The sequence below is a fragment of the Ranitomeya variabilis genome, chromosome 2 (assembly GCF_051348905.1).
Source record: "Ranitomeya variabilis isolate aRanVar5 chromosome 2, aRanVar5.hap1, whole genome shotgun sequence".
Classification (NCBI taxonomy): Eukaryota; Metazoa; Chordata; class Amphibia; order Anura; family Dendrobatidae; genus Ranitomeya; species Ranitomeya variabilis.
Window position 1 is genome coordinate 874,486,921 of NC_135233.1, and position 17,656 is coordinate 874,504,576.

The 17,656-nt window shown below is 41.7% G+C and overlaps 1 protein-coding gene across 2 annotated transcripts in view; it reads left to right on the forward strand.

The window, feature by feature from the left end:
- Positions 1 to 17,656, forward strand: part of PLAAT1 (phospholipase A and acyltransferase 1) — an 82,152-nt gene that overhangs the window by 22,391 nt on the left and 42,105 nt on the right. Inside the window, exons 1-2 of one of the 2 annotated variants that reach the window (XM_077292924.1) lie at positions 11,320 to 11,450; positions 13,860 to 13,998. In XM_077292924.1, coding sequence (XP_077149039.1) covers positions 11,418 to 11,450; positions 13,860 to 13,998 — 172 coding nt within the window. In that variant the 5' untranslated portion in view covers positions 11,320 to 11,417. Of the gene's footprint in view, positions 1 to 11,319; positions 11,451 to 13,859; positions 13,999 to 17,656 lie in introns of those variants that run through there. The other variant, XM_077292925.1, reaches the window with a different exon arrangement.

The following is a 17,656-nucleotide window of genomic DNA, read 5'->3' on the forward strand; positions in this document are numbered from 1 at the left end:
GGACGGACAACAGATAATGCTTTCACCCACTTTGCCTGCACCACCCTGTCTTCCACACTGCCCAGTCTCATTAGGCTTGATTCTGGATCACATAATCCTCCTTCCTCCCACCATGCTGAGTGCCTGGAGGCAAGCAATCCCACACTTGGAAACTCTGAAGACCTATTCACATTAACATTTATAGATTCCTGCCTCTTGCCTTGTCCATTTCAAGTTTGACATGAGGAGATTGTATGTAACAATGCCCAAATATTTGAGCAGCCATGCTCACAAGAAGATGATGATGGGAAATGAAATTACTGTCACAAGAGGTGGATGATGATGAGATCCAATTGCCAAAAAATGATGTTGTTACGTCAGCATGTCAGAAAGAGGACCAGGGAGCACAAGGTGGTGGACGATAAAGTCACTGACTCAACCAGGGAAAGTGACATGCAGAGAGAGGACAGCAGCACACAGGGGGAGTGATCTGCAGCTCCACAACAAGCAAAAAGAGCCAAAGGGGTGGCCAGAGACACAAGGTTGGCAACCGTTCCCCAGAGCACGAACACGGGTGAAGTTGTCAAGCCAAAGGTTAGGTGTTCACAAGTCTGGTGCTATTTTAAAGACAGCCCAGTTAACCCATAAAAGTCATTTGCAACATATGCAATACCAGCATCAGTAGGGGCAGCACAACAACCAGCCTGACCACCACCTGCATTCTCAGGCAGAGAAAAGCACCCGACTAGTTGGGCAAAACACCAGGGTCCAGAAACTGTGTCTGCGGGTGATACCACTGCCTCTTCCCCTGTTCTACATGCATGTGATTTCCCTGTCCATGACACAGGTGATGATACCTGACATCCTGCACCTGTCGTTGCACACTTGCAACCACCATTAGCAACCACATACACTTCCTTGTTCCAGTGCAGCATTCTATTGTCCTATCCTTAATCACCTCCACCGACTCCAGTCTCTGCGGCTTTAGACAGAAAGCTGAACACAATATATTAATCTTGTGCCGATTTATGTTACTTCTGCACAGGCTTCAGGGTAAGGGATAGAGAGACCTCTGTGGCTGTGATTTTCATGACACCCCTACGATGTCAATATGTCTGTATAAAGCACTTAATAGGTACAATACATGATAATATAGACTAAGATCTAGTTACACTTGCAATTCCTAAGTATGAATTGGGAGGTCTTGCATTATCTAAATGATTGGCATATATAAGAAAAAAATATTAAACAATTGACAATAAAAATATACAGTTAGGTCCAGAAATATGAACACTGACCGAATTTTCATGAATTGGGCTCTGCAGTCCTCTATTTTTTTTTTTTCATATAAAAGAAACTATTGTGATACAATTGAAGTGTAGACTTTCAGGTTTAATTAAAGGTTGAATAAAATCATCCTGTGAAAAGTTTAGGAGTTCCAACCATTTTTCTACAAAACCTTCTCAATTCAGTGTTCATTTTTAATACTTTGTTGAGAATTCTTTGCAGGTAATGACTGACTCAAGTCTGGGAGCCATTGATGTCATCAAATGCTGGGTTTCGTCCTTTGTGTTGCTTTGTCAGGCCTTTACTGCAGCTGACTTCAGTTGTTGCTTGTGTGAGGGTCTTTCTGCCATCATGTTTTACAGAGGACCTGGTATGATTTGAATCATGAGCTATTCCAAGCCTTACTTTCTTCTTCCTATCAGTCTGGTGCAGGTTGATCTTAATTTCATTTGTCCAAAGAACGCTTTTCTAGAACTGGGCTGGCTTCTTTAGATGTTTTTGGGCAAGGTCAAATCTGGCCTTTCTATTTTAACAGAAAAAGAGAAAAAGCGCTCTAAGTGTGTAACCCTCAATATAAAACACAGGGATTAAAGGATTGTATACGCTTACCCGCTGCTCTGACCTCTGACTCACACGCCGTTGGGAAGAAACATATTCAAACTAAACATAAAAAGCTGTGACTCCCGGGCACTTCCACAGATTGAATACAAGTGTGCAGGGCCGGACTGGCCATCTGGAAATTCTGGCAAATGCCAGAAGGGCCTGTCTGATCATGGGCTGCCTTGTTTGCAATGTTGTTAACAGAATCGGTGTTCTCAAGACACCTATACTGTTAAGAGTTGTGACGGAGCACAAAGTTGCACAAAGTCGCTGACTCTGTCACTTACCCCACCAGGCCACAGGTATCATTACAAATATTGGTCTTGTAGTAAATCTTGCTTTCCTCCATCCAGGGTAATATTAGTAATATATCCCATCTGGTGCTTGGGGATGGGGACAAAATGGAACTGTGTGATTTTAAATTCCAGGGCTGAATTTTAGCCCCAGTCCGTACCTGCAAGGGTGTACAGTGCCTTCAAAAGTATTCATACACCTTGAACTATTCCACATGTTTTCATGTCACACCCACGAACTTAAATGTAATTTATTTTATGTAATATGCCAAAACAAAGTAGCAAGTATTTCTGAAAAGAAAAGGAAATGATACATGGTTTTCTAAATATTTTAAAATGTAAATCTGAAAATTATGACGTGCACTCGTACTCAGCCCCCTGAGTCAATACTTTGTGGGACCACCTTTCACTGTAATTACAGTTGCAAGTCTTTTGGGATATGTCGCTATCAGCTTTGCACATCTAGAGGCAGCGTATTTTCACTGTGTCCAAAACGCTAATATCCACACTTGTCTTTCGTTACATGCAGATACACTGCATTGATAAAATTCTATTCATGAAAATCACATGCTATGGCTCATAAAGCTGCATCGTGGGTGAGTTTACACAGCGTTAAATAGAAGCACAGTGGGCATGAGATTTGTATAAATCCCATCCACTGTGTTTGCAATATGCTATCAAATGTGCCTTGTCAAAAACATTGCTATTCCTGATCGTGGGCACGTAGCCTAATAGGTTTTCCTCCAGTGTTGCCCTGTATTTAGCTCCATCCATCTTCCAATCAACTCTGACCAGCTTCCCTGTCCCCACTGAAGAAAAGCATTCCCAGTGCATAATGCTGCCACCACCAAGTTTAAAGGTGCGGTTGGTGTTTTTAGTGTGATGTGCAGTTTCAGTTTTCCGGCGAACATAGCATTTTGCATTTAGCCCAAAAAGTTCTACTTTAGTCCCATCTGACCAGAACACCTTCTTAAACATGCTAGCTGTGTCATCTACATGTTTTTTTACAAACTGCAAACTTGACTTCATATGACTTGCCACTTTTCATAAAGGCCATATTTGTGGAATATATGTCTAATAGATGTCATGTGGACCGATTCTTCCACCTGAGCTGTTGATCTCTGCAGCACCAACAGCGTCCCATGGGCCCATTGGCTTCTTCTCTTATTAGTGCTCTCCTTGCTTGGTATGTGAGTTTAGGTGGACATCCATGTTTTGAGAGGCAGATTAGCAGTTGTGTCATACTCCTTTATTTTTTGGATGATGGATTGAACATTGCTTTATCAGATGCTCAGAGTTTGGGATTTTGTTTTACAAACACACCTTGCTTTATTCTTCATAACATTATCCATGAACTGTCTTGTGGATTCCTTAGTTCTCATGATGATGTTTGATCCCTAATGTTGTCAAACAAACCTCTGAGGCCTTCGCAGAACTGATGTAGTTATACTCAGTATACATTTGACACAGGTTAACTCAATTTCCTAATTATATGACTTCTAGAGGCAATATGTAACTCAAGATTTTATTTAGGGTTAAGAGACGACTGGGGGCTGAATACAAATGCACGCCACATTTTTCATATTTATATTTTTTAAACAATTAGAAAAAAGTATCATTTCCTTTACACTTCACAAATTCTTGTTTCTTTTTACTTGTATATTACATAAAATCACAATAAAATACATTTAAGTTTATGGGTGCGAATACTTTTTCAAGGCTCTGTATGATCTCTGGATCTTTATTCATTCATGCAATGTGTTTTGAAGTCGGATTGACTCCTCCATCAGATATAGTTTGTTATACAGAACCACCTCCCTCATCCCTTATACAGGGTAGGAAAGAAATTTCTACACAGCTTAGAACAATAAATAATTAATAAAAAACAACAAGTATACAAGTCACATATGTAAAATTTACCTCAAAGGACCATTTCTTGTAAATAAATGTGAATTATGTTGATTATATGTATGATGTCTTAACCCCTTTCTGACATTTGTCTCAATAATACGTCCCTGTGCCCTTGGCCTATCCAACCAGGAATGGATTATTATGTCATCGTGATCACCCACAATAAGTGCCAGGAGCAGTGACGCACCTATCCCAGCACTTTAACCCCTAAATGATGTGATCGAACATGATTGCAGCACTCTGGGAGCAGGCAGCCCATCTGCCTTTGGATTGGGGACATTGTGACATGACATGTGGTCCCAAACATTGTCACCAGAGCTAGGAAAGTTGCTGATCATGCAGAGTGCATGATCAGTAGCTTTGTCTGTCAGTGCAGAGCTGACAGTTTCTCCAGCATGGGGATGCTGCTGCATTCCCATACTGTAAAAGCAATCAGCCTGCAAAAAATGATAGTCCCGTAGTGGAACAAAGTAAAAAAGTAAAAAAAAAAATTGTTAAGTAATTGTAAAAATATTTGAAAAAAAAAAAAATAATAATAATAAAAAAATGAAAAGATATTGTATCTATAAATAAAGATTTGTATGAAAAAAATTAAAAATAATAGTACACATATTTGGTATCGCCGCATCTGCAACAACCCGACCTATAAAACTGTCCCACTAGATAACCCCTTTAGTGAACACGATAAAAAAAATAAAAAAACAAGGCAAAAACAATGCTTTATCATCACACCACCAAATAACAAGTGGAAAAAGCACAATCGAAAAGATGGATATTAATGAACATAGTACAGCTGAAAATGTCATCTTGTCCTGCAAAAAACAAACTGCCATACAGCTACAGCAGAAAAATAAAAAGCTATAGCTCTCAGAATAAAGTGATTCAAAAATAATTATGTATTTCTATAAAATAGTTTTTATTGTGTAAAAGCACCAAAAAATATAAATGAGGTATTGCTGAAATCATACTGACCCGAAGAATAAAACTGCCTTATCAATTTTACAACACACGGAATGGAATAAACACCACACCAAAAAAACAAATTCCTGAATTGCTGTTTTTTGTTCATTCTGCTTCCAAAAAATCTAAATAGAAAGCAATCAAAAAATGTCATGTGCCTGAAAATCGTAACAATAAAAACATCAACTTGTCTCTCAAAAAACAATCCCTCACATGACTCTATGGGTCAAAATGTGGAAAAATTATACCTCTCAAAATGTGGTGATGCAAAAATTATTTTTTGCAATAAAAGAGTCTTTTAGTGTGTGACAAACAGTCAAACATAAAAACCCGACATAAATCTAGTATCGCTGTCAGCGCACTGACCCAACGTATAAAGTTGCATAATTATTTATACCGTACAAGGAACAGCGCAAAAAGTAAATAAAAACTATACTTCACTTGCTTTTGATTTTTTCATTCTGCCTCCCAAAGTTCATAGTAAAGGTTAGTGCACCTTTTTCTTATGCTCTGCGATGAGCGCTTGCTCTGGGGTTTCCATGTAAATCTCTGAAATGCATGATTCAGACGGAACCTCTGGTGGAAGATTCCCTATAATGAGGCAGAAAGAAGCACTGTGGATGCCATCTGACCTGTGATCCGGCGGTGTCTATCTTTTTAGGATTGCATAAAAGTGCCATTGGCCACAGTTTTGTGCACTTCTGAAAAGAAGGACACCGCTGTTAGGGGTTGAGTTCCCGCCTCTGCACAGGGGGAATCTCGGGCCATCTCCGCTGCGGTCTCCCATTCTTCTCCTGCTGCAGTGGAGCCTGCTCAGCGGAGACGTCGGTCCCAGCGTCTCGCTCAGTCTGACTCTGTACAAAGAGTTACTGCTGCCTTTCCTGCTTCTGCCATTGAAGTCAGTGCTGGGCAGCGGCGAGCAGACGCTTCTGGGACTAAGTCCTGCTTTTCTCATTCTGAGCATGCCCAGAGTAAGATCTCTCAGTGGAGATCGAGGGTCACATGATCAGATACTGCAGCTAAGGCCATTGGTCCTCCGGGAAGGTCCTGTAGGTGCTCACGCTCTGTGGCAGCCTCTCATTGGTCCTTCTTAGTAGGTCCTGTACGTGCTGCAACTATTTAAGGCACGCATGGCCGCACGGCCATGCGCTAGTATTGTTCTTTGTTATGTGCTTTGCGCCAGTGTGGTCACGTGAGAGTGTGTTCAGGGACCCGGCTGAAATAAGCCCCTAGAATGCTGGCACCTCCAGCGAGGAGTTTTGTGTGCTTGCGTGACCACTGACTGCTCTCTGTTTGGGCAGTTAGCCTGTGCCTCTGTGAAGTCTAACAGGGCACAGTGCCTTGCTTTCACGGCTACTCGGTGAATTAACTGAGTTAGTCCATACCGCCATATAGTGCCGCTGTTTGCTAGCAGCAGGTACTCCTGCATGGTGGACCCCGGGCTGCGAACGCACCAATATCAATAAAAACATCTCTATTTATTAGGTGCGTTCTGATAGCCCTAACAGCCACTGAACAGAGTCCAGAGTAACTCCGCTGCTTCATTATAGTGAATGTATCCCTCAAGGGTTTTAGCTTAATCATGTCACTCAGAGATTTAGATGGAAACCCCAAAGTAAGTGGTTAGCATAGAGCGCTGGTTAAATGTGATCCCAAACGTTATGTAAAATGTTCCCAATAAAAGCTTCAACTCAATCCACAAAAAAAGCAAGTCCCCACTGATGTCTGTCATCTGTTAATAGAAAAAGAGGGGGCTTCCATGCTACTGGTAGCACAAAGGCTCTGGAAATGCGAAATGGCTCTTCAACCGTCAAAAGAAATCCAGCAAATTCTCCGCTCCCAAATCCAAATGTCCCCCTCCCTTCTGAGCTCCACAGTGTACCTAAAGCACATATGGCATCCACATTTGGCATTTCTGAAGTGATGAGAGCCCGTCTAACTTAGGCGTGCATGTCCTGTGGCCCCTATTGCTCCATATATTCCTCCATGAGCGTATATGTGTTCTCTGTAATGACAACATGTCAAGTGACTGGCAATGACATTCTGTCCACATGAAGGTAACACAACTTCAAGCCTTTAGAAGGATGCAGAATCTAGTTGAGGATCAGAGAGCAATAAGTAAGATAAGTGCCTTGTAATATTTTAATGGAAATTTTAAGAAGTATAGAACAAAGTATTATCCAACAGTAATAGCCAACAGCACTGACATTCGATATGCCTAATTTGCATAATCATGCGTTAAGTATACATACCAATGGGCAAAATATCAAAAGGCCGTAGGCACACCATATCACTTCCAGTCTCAGCTATCGCGGGGCTGCGGCTCTGGATCACATGGGCCTGTGTGTTTCCGGTGCCGCGCGCCAGGTAGCTGAAGACCGGTGGGTGCGATGACTGGAATTTCATGCGCTTCTATTTCCGGCCTTGTAAATATATAACCTGTGTCCATGTAACTATGGACACGTCTCCTGAGGAAGGTATCAGCCGAAACGTGCGTCGGGGTGGACGGGAGCGGTGTGCCTACGGACTTTTGATATTTTGCCCATTGGTATGTATGCATAACGCATGATTATGTAAATTAGGCATATCGAAAGTTTCGTATCGAAAGCTGTTGGCTATTATTGTTGGCTAATACTTTGTTCTATACTTCTTACTGATGGATAGCACTGCTGTTTGATTGATATGGCTTTATGCACCTGTACCTGTCCCATTTTGTATGCTGAGTTCAGCACGGGGCATTTCCCATCTGCCATTTTATGCATGTTAATATTAATAAAGATGTTTTGTATTTTCATATAATTTGGCCTTATGACTGCTTTCTTTTGAGTGTATATTCCTAATGAATGAGCAATTGGTCTGGTATGGTCCGGTCTAGTCATATGATTATTACGGTTAAGTAATCTACTAACACGGTCTATGTTCTATTATCTACTGGCATGCTTTCCATTAAGTATTTTTTATTTATCTTAGATGTGAAACTATCAGACATTATTTACAGAGCAAACCAATAATGCCACCATGCTGTTAGGAATCCAAACACACAGTTAATAGTCAGTGACCTTTTCAGAGATTAAAGCAAATGCTTGTGCAAGTAAAGTTTTAGAATGAGACCAGTGGCCTGGGACATTTTCTTTGTCTCAGAAAGACAAATATTTTTGCAAATATATAAATCTTTTAGTAACAAGATTATTTGCATTTAAAAGCATGTAAGCTGCGAGCCTTTTGTTTAAGTATATTTGTGACACACATTATTTATCTTATGCACGTGGAATCCTATGAGGAAGGTTGGGGGGGTCAATATACTGTAATATAGACATCCCCACACTATAAGCACTTTACTTGCATCTTTATACTTGAAAAAGGACTGATTAAAGCCCAAATAGCAAATTTATGTACAGTTAATATTGCATTTGTTCAATTGTACTTTTGTGGTTCAGAAAATAAAAAAGGGGCTAGATAGGTACCACCTGCCGAAGTGAAGCGGTTTTGTACAGACACACATAATTACACAACTAGGTGGGCAATAAATGGGAGAGGGTGGAATAATTTAAGGTATTTAATGCATGTTTGATTTGACAGTAGGCACCACACTGAGTAAAAACAGACAATTGAATATACACATCACAATGTTGTCCCTGATTTTTACATCAAATACAAGCAATCTATTAAATTGCACAGCATCTACCTTGAATGAAATGTAAATACCCTGTATATAGTATGAATAGAATAATTTATTAGCCTTATTAGATGCCAGATTGCCTATATATAATGATTTGGGACGATGGGAGGAATGCTCAGCCATATATTCAATGTCTGCATACATCTGAGTGTATGCAGAGTGCTGCTGTATTCTTTAGTTTGTATGTTATGCAGTCATAACAGGTGAAAACTGTATACACTTTATTCTGTTCGGAGGTGCTAATATACTGTTGAAGGCGGTAACTGCCTGTATATTTGGATGACCACTCTTCCCATCAGCCTCAGACTGTTTTTAATTAGTGCTGGATGCCACCTCCCCTTTAAATTTGTAGACTTTAACCCAGGAGAGGCGTGTTTGATAAATATTAGGTTTGGGGTTCCAACAATGAAAGGTATGCCCTGAGGCGGCTGGTGTGCTGTCATGAAATCGCAAATTTGTATACTACCGCAAGTACCATATGCATGTGTGTATATATATATATATATATATATATATATATATATATATATATATATATATATATATATATATATATATATATATATATATATATATATACACACACATTAAAGCAACACCATATTAGGGACTTCAAGATTCAAATTCAAGAAAAATAATTTAAGACCGGAGTGGTGCCATAGCTTGCAATATATACAGTATATAGAGAGAGAGAGAAAAAAAAAGAAAGAGAAAAGAATAAAGAACAGCACCTAGTAAAATAGTTGTATGCAAAAATTGTTAGGTACATACCAGGCCTTATAAATATTGAAAAAAATGGAAGCAGAACACCATTTCTTTAGTGCAAAAAAAGCTTTTTTAATGGCCCATTGTGAGACGTTTCGGCTTTGTGTGTGAGCCTTCTTCAAATATATATTTTGTATGTGTATAGTGTATATACTGTATACATACAGTGGGTAGGGAAAATATTCAGACCCCTTTAAATTTTTAACTCTTTGTTTCATTGCAGCTATTTGGTAAATTTTAAAAAGTTCATTTATTTCACATTAATGTACACTCTACACCCCATCTTGACTGAAAAAAAACAGAAATGTAGACATTTTTGCAAATTTAATAAAAAGGAAAAACTGAAATATCACATGGTCGGTCATAAGTATTCAGACCCTTTGCTCTGACACTCATAATTAAAGGGAACCTGTCACCTGAATTTGGCGGGACCGGTTTTGGGTCATATGGGCTGGGTTTTTGGGTGTTTGATTCACCCTTTCCTTACCCGCTGGCTGCATGCTGGCCGCAATATTGGATTGAAGTTCATTTTTTGTCCTCCGGAGTACACGCCTGCGCAGCGTGTACTCCGTAGGTGATAATTCTAAGTGGTATGTGTGGAGAAAAGTAGGCACTGTTCATCACCTGCCCAATACAATCCCAACAGTGAAACATGGTGGTGGCAGCATCATGCTATGGGGGTGTTTTTCAGCTGCAGGGACAGGATGACTATTTGCAAGAGAAGGAAACATGAATGCGGCCAAGTACAGAGATATCCTGGATGAAAACGTCTTCCAGAGTGCTCTGGACCTCAGACTTGGCCAAAGGTTTACCTTCCAGCAAGACAATAACCTTAAGCACACAGCTAAAATAGCAAAGGAGTGGCTTAAGAACAACTCTGAGACCATTCTTGACTGGCCCAGCCAGAGCCCTGACCTAAACCCAATTGAGCATCTCTGGATAGACCTGAAAATGGCTGTCCACCAATGTTCACCATCCAACCTGACGGAACTGGAGAGAATCTGCAAGGAAGAATGGCAGAGGATCCCCAAACCCAGGTGTGAAAAACTTGTTGCATCATTCCCAAGAAGACTCATGGCTGTACTAGCTCAAAAGGGAGCTTCTACTCAATAATTAGCAAAGGGTCTGAATACTTATGACCATGTGATAATTCAATTTCTCTTATTTAATAAATTTGCAAAAATTACTATATTTCTGTTTTCTTTCCGTCAAGATGGGGTACAGAGTGTACATCAATGAGAAAAAAAATGAACTTTTTTGAATTTACCAAATGGCTGCAATGAAACAAAGAGTGAACAATTTAAAGAGGTCTGAATACTTTCTGTACCCACTGTGTATGAAGACAAAAGAAAAAATCCAGCTCACCATAGTTGTAGTCCCTGGAGGCTCGGAGCACGGAAACACTGTGTCAAGGCGTGAGGAATGCAGGAAATAGAAAAAAATCCAGCTCAACGAGGTGGTGAAATGACTAAGGGTGCTATGTCACCAGAAACGCGTAGATAGTGTTTTTAATTATATTGTGCTGTTGTTTTATCCTCTATTTTTTGATATGAAGTGAATAAAGTACCAAGATTTTGCTTTTTCACCACCTCGTTGAGCTGGATTTTTTTCTATTTCCTGCACCCACTGTGTATGCATATAGAAATGTAGTATCTAAATAATGAAATAATGTGGCAATTGACCAGATTATCAGACACTAACCAAAACCTGAAAATCAAGTCATGTGCCACTAAATATATAAAGAAATAACAAAGGGCTCAATTATAGTGATCCAGTCCATGTACTGTACATTGGTCAAATTTGCATGAAATTGTAATGACTGCAGTACTGGAGACTGTAGTGGCAGTTGGTTATTATCACCAACGGATGTGCAGGTCCTAAAACAGGCACCAACACTTTTACTTCCTTCACTGGGGCTCTCCAACCTCACAAATATCAATGGCATGACCCACACACTGTCAGTGGTAATGAATGGGGTATGTATACCTTTCTATCTATATTTTACTATGCTCAGGGCCAGCTCCAGGTTTTCGTAGGCCCAGGGCAAAAAAGTCTCAGCGGGCCCCTTTAACACAAACCACGATTCATGATGCACAGATACGGCAGAGAAATAAAGGTATAGCACAATGCCAAAGATTTCCCTTCTTCCATTACATGAGTGATATATATTGTAAATTCTACAAAAGCTCAGAAACCGGCAAATCCTCACAGCGCACAATGCGTTCCCCCGGGGCAATTCAAAAGTTTTTCATTTAAGACTGGACAGTATAGTCCTCCATATAGCATTATGGGCACCAAATAGTCCTCCATAAAGTGTAATGAGCCCCATATATTGCTTCATACAGAATAATGGGCCCCATAGAATGCTCCATAAAGAAGAAAAGGCGTCATATAATGCTCCATACAGAATAATGTACCTCATATAATGCTCTGTACAGAATAATGGGCTTCATATGTTGCTTCATACAGAATAATGGAACCCATATAGTGCTACATACAGAATAATGGACCCAATATAATGCCCCATACAGTATAATGAGCCCCATATAATGCTCCATATAGAATAATGGGCCCCATATAATGCTCCATACAGAATGAGACCCATATAGTGTTCCATACAGAATGGGTCTCAAATAATGCCCCATATAGAATGGGCCCAATATATTGCTTCATACAGAATGTGTCCCCATATATTGCTCCATACAGAATGGGTCCCATATAATGTTCCATACAGAATGGGTCCCACATAATTCTCCATACAGAATGTGCCCTATAGAATCCTCCATACAATATTGGCCCATATATTCATCCATACAGAATGTGCCCCATATAATGCTCCATATAGAATGAGCCCCATATAATGCTCCATACAGAATGGGCCCCATAGATTGCTTCATACAGAATTGGCCCCATATATTGCTTCATTGCTTCATACAGAATGGGCCTTATATATTGCTCCATATAATAATAATAATAATCTTCATTTTTATATAGCGCTAACATATTCTGCAGCGCTTTACAGTTTTGCACACATTATCATCACTGTCCCCGATGGGGCTCACAATCTAAATTCCCTATCAGTATGTCTTTGGAATGTGGGAGGAAACCGGAGTACCCGGAGGAAACCCACGCAAACACGGGGAGAACATACAAACTCCTTGCAGATGTTGTCCAAGGTGGAATTAGAACCCAGGACTCCAGCGCTGCAAGGCTGCATTGCTATCCACTGAGCCACCATGCTGCCCATGAGTCTCATATAATGCTCCATACAGAATGGGCCCCATATAATTTTCAATACAGAATGGGCCCCATATATTGCTCCATACAGAATGGATCCCATATAATACTCCATGCAGAAAGGGCCCCCATATATTGCTCCATTCAGAATAATGGACCCCATATAATGCTCCATACAAAATGATGGGTCCCATATAATTCTCCATTCAGAATAATGGACAACATATAATGCTCCATACAGTATAATGAGCCCCATATAATGCTCCATGCAGAATAATGGGCCCCATATAATGCTCCACACAGAATGGGCCCCATATATTGCTCCATACAGAATGAGCCCCATATTGTAGTCAATACAGAATGGGCCCCATATATTGCTCCATGCTTAAAAAAATCAAATACTCACCTCTCCTCGCTGGCTGCAGGTCCGGACTCCTCAACGTTGCGTCTTCTGGCACTCTGTACTATGACTGCTCATAGCAGAGGGTGCACTGTAGTGACCTAATCACACCCTCTGCCCTCAGACATCAACAGAGTCAGAAAGCACAGGAAAGACACCAAAGCTACGGAGGAACAGGGAGAGGTAAGTATTGCAAATGCTGGGGGGCCACTCGCAGATGCCGGCATCTGGTTTCCCGACTCATGGGCTCCATAGTGTGCCGTTGTCAGTGATGATGAGTGGGCCTCCCCACTTGCTCAGGACCCCAGGACTTGCTCGGGTGTGCTGGGTAGTGACATTGGCCCTGACTATGCATCTATGTGTATTGTATTACATCCAAACTTTCTGTTGTTCAGAATTTTTAATAATATGGTGCTTCAGAGGTCAATACATTATTAGAAATTTTGAGGTGAAATAACCATGAACTCGTAGAAAATTATCATGTCTATGATTTGTCAAGTTGACTTTGTGGTAACCAAAAATACTGAATAAAAGGATCTTTGGAAGAACATAGTGCATAATACAGGCTCCCAGTTGAAGAATACAGAAGCAGAGATTTGTAATATGTTGAGCTTCTATTATAAACACTGTCTACACTCATTATGTAACCTTTACCCTCACTTGCATAGCAAGAATAAACATGTTTTGTTTTTTTCTTAACTATTTCGAAGGTGTAATAACCTTTAGTTGTAATTCCTGTCTTTTTCAGATGGCCTCAAGTGACAGAAACAATGAGGAGGCTCCTGATAATCTCCAGCCTGGGGACCTGATTGAAATATTTCGCCCGGCATACCAGCACTGGGCATTGTATCTTGGTGATGGCTATGTCATCAACGTTGCACCAATGGGTATGTATGCAGAGGATCCTTTTTTTTTTTTTTCTATTCTAATAGTAAAAGCATCAATGCAGAATGTCTTTGTAGGGATGCTAGAAAATTAAATTATGTTCTCACCAGTGTTTAATTATCTATATATATAATTGTCTAAGGGTTTTTCCGTCTGTCTGTCTGTCTGTCTGTCTGTCTGTCTGTCTGTCTGTCTGTCTGTCCTGGAAATCCCACGTCTCTGATTGGTCGAGGCCGCCAGGCCTCGACCAATCAGAGACGGGCACAGCATGGCGACGATGATGTCATAATAGAAATCCCGCGTCTCTGATTGGTCGAGGCCGCCATGGCCTCGACCAATCAGCGACGGGCACAGAATCGACGTAGATGTCATAATGGTTGCCATGGCGACGATGATGTCATAAAGGTTGCCTCGACCAATCAGCGACGGGCACAGTCTGCCGCGAATTCTGGAATCATCATTGTCCATATACTACGGGGACATGATGCATATTCTAGAATACCCGATGCGTTAGAATGATATATGATATATATATATATATGATGATATATATATACCTCCTCCTCCTGTATATGATCTATATATATACACCTCCTCCTCCTGTATATGGTATATATATACACCTCCTCCTCCTGTATATGGTATATATATACACCTCCTCCTCCTGTATATGATCTATATATATATACCTCCTCCTCCTGTATATGATCTATATATATAATTGTCTAAGGGTTTTTCCGTCTGTCTGTCTGTCTGTCTGTCTGTCTGTCTGTCTTTCTGTCTGTCTGTCTGTCTGTCCTGGAAATCCCGCGTCTCTGATTGGTCGAGGCCGCCATGGCCTCGACCAATCAGCGACGGGCACAGTATCAACGTAGATGTCATAATGGTTGCCATGGCGACGATGATGTCATAAAGGTTGCCTCGACCAATCAGCGACGGGCACAGTCTGCCGCGAATCACATACTACGGGGACATGCATATTCTAGAATACCCGATGCATTAGAATCGGGCCACAGTCTAGTATATCAATAATGAACCAGTGGATAAAAGCAATTTTTTGGTTGTCATATGATTTGTTTTAAATGTATCCCTGGTGGTCTATACAGGGCCATACATATCATTCTTGCAATCTGTGAAGCTGCATAAAAGCATAATAGCTTAGGGGTCCACTGTCTTATTTAGAGCAGTTTCCTACCATCAATTAGATTGCATGTAAGGCATAAATGAATACATTTCATAACTCACAATTACTGGTGGATTTTCATATATTACACTCCTTATGATAGGCAGGCCCATAAATACGGTAGTACTTGCAAGAAAGCCGTCTACTTTCTGTGCCTGCCCCTTAGTCTTTTCTGCAGCCAATACAGAACCTTGTAGCTAGTGTTGAGCATTCCGATACCGCAAGTATCGGGTATCGGCCGATACTTGCGGGTATCGGAATTCCGATACCGAGATCCGATACTTTTGTGGTATCGGGTATCGGTATCTGTCATGATTCTCAATGGCGAGAGAACATAGCCCAGCATATATGAGAACTAGCTCTTGGAAGATGGAAACTATACTGACCATGAACTAAACCTGCCGCACAACTAGAAGTGGCCGGGTAGCATGCCTACGTTTTTTTATCCCTAGATGCCCAGCGCCAGCCGGAGAACTACCTAATCCTAGCAGAGGAAAAGACAGTCCTGGCTCACCTCTAGAGAAATTTTCCCAAAAGGCAGACAGAGGCCCCCACATATATTGGCGGTGATTTTAGATGAAATGACAAACGTGGTATGAAAATAGGTTTAGCAAAAATCGAGGTCCGCTTACTAGATAGCAGGAAGACAGAAAGGGCACTTTCATGGTCAGCAGAAAACCCTATCAAAACACCATCCAGAAATTACTTTAAGACTCTAGCATTAACTCATAACACCAGAGTGGCAATTTCCGCTCACAAGAGCTTTCCAGACACAGTAACGAAACAGCAGCTGTGAACAGGAACAAAATGCAAAAACACACAAGGACAAAAGTCCAACTTAGCTGGGAGTTGTCTAGTAGCAGGAACATGCACAGAAAGGCTTCTGATTACATTGTTGACCGGCATGAAACTGACAGAGGAGCAAGGTTATATAGCGACTCCCACATCCTGATAGGAGCAGGTGAACAGAGGGGATGATGCACACAAGTACAATTCCACAAGTGGCCACCGGGGGAGCCCAGAATCCAATTTCACAACAGTACCCCCCCCTCAAGGAGGGGGCACCGAACCCTCACCAGAACCACCAGGGCGATCAGGATGAGCCCTATGAAAGGCACGGACAAGATCGGAGGCATGAACATCAGAGGCAGTGACCCAAGAATTATCCTCCTGACCGTATCCCTTCCATTTGACCAGATACTGGAGTCTCCGTCTGGAAACACGAGAGTCTAAGATCTTTTCCACAACGTACTCCAACTCACCCTCAACCAACACCGGAGCAGGAGGCTCAACGGAAGGCACAACCGGTACCTCATACCTGCGCAACAATGACCGATGAAAAACATTATGAATCGAAAAGGATGCAGGGAGGTCCAAACGGAAGGACACAGGGTTAAGAATCTCCAATATCTTGTACGGGCCGATGAACCGAGGCTTAAACTTAGGAGAAGAAACCCTCATAGGGACAAAACGAGAAGACAACCACACCAAGTCCCCAACACAAAGCCGAGGACCAACACGACGACGGCGGTTGGCAAAAAGCTGAGTCTTCTCCTGGGACAACTTCAAATTGTCCACCACCTGCCCCCAAATCTGATGCAACCTCTCCACCACAGCATCCACTCCAGGACAATCCGAAGATTCCACTTGACCGGAGGAAAATCGAGGATGAAACCCCGAATTACAGAAAAACGGGGACACCAAGGTGGCAGAGCTGGCCCGATTATTGAGGGCGAACTCCGCCAAAGGCAAAAAAGCAACCCAATCATCCTGATCCGCAGACACAAAACACCTCAAATATGTCTCCAAGGTCTGATTAGTCCGCTCGGTCTGGCCATTAGTCTGAGGATGGAAAGCAGATGAAAAAGACAAATCTATGCCCATCCTAGCACAGAATGCCCGCCAAAATCTAGACACGAATTGGGTCCCTCTGTCAGAAACGATATTCTCCGGAATACCATGCAAACGAACAACATTTTGAAAAAACAGAGGAACCAACTCGGAAGAAGAAGGCAACTTAGGCAAGGGAACCAGATGGACCATCTTAGAGAAACGGTCACACACCACCCAGATGACAGACATCTTCTGAGAAACAGGCAGATCCGAAATAAAATCCATCGAGATGTGCGTCCAAGGCCTCTTCGGGATAGGCAAGGGTAACAACAATCCACTAGCCCGAGAACAACAAGGCTTGGCCCGAGCACAAACGTCACAAGACTGCACAAAGCCTCGCACATCTCGTGACAGGGAAGGCCACCAGAAGGACCTTGCCACCAAATCCCTGGTACCAAAGATTCCAGGATGACCTGCCAACGCAGAAGAATGAACCTCAGAGATGACTCTACTGGTCCAATCATCAGGAACAAACAGTCTACCAGGTGGGCAACAATCAGGTCTATCCGCCTGAAACTCCTGCAAGGCCCGCCGCAGGTCTGGAGAAACGGCAGACAATATCACTCCATCTTTAAGGATACCTG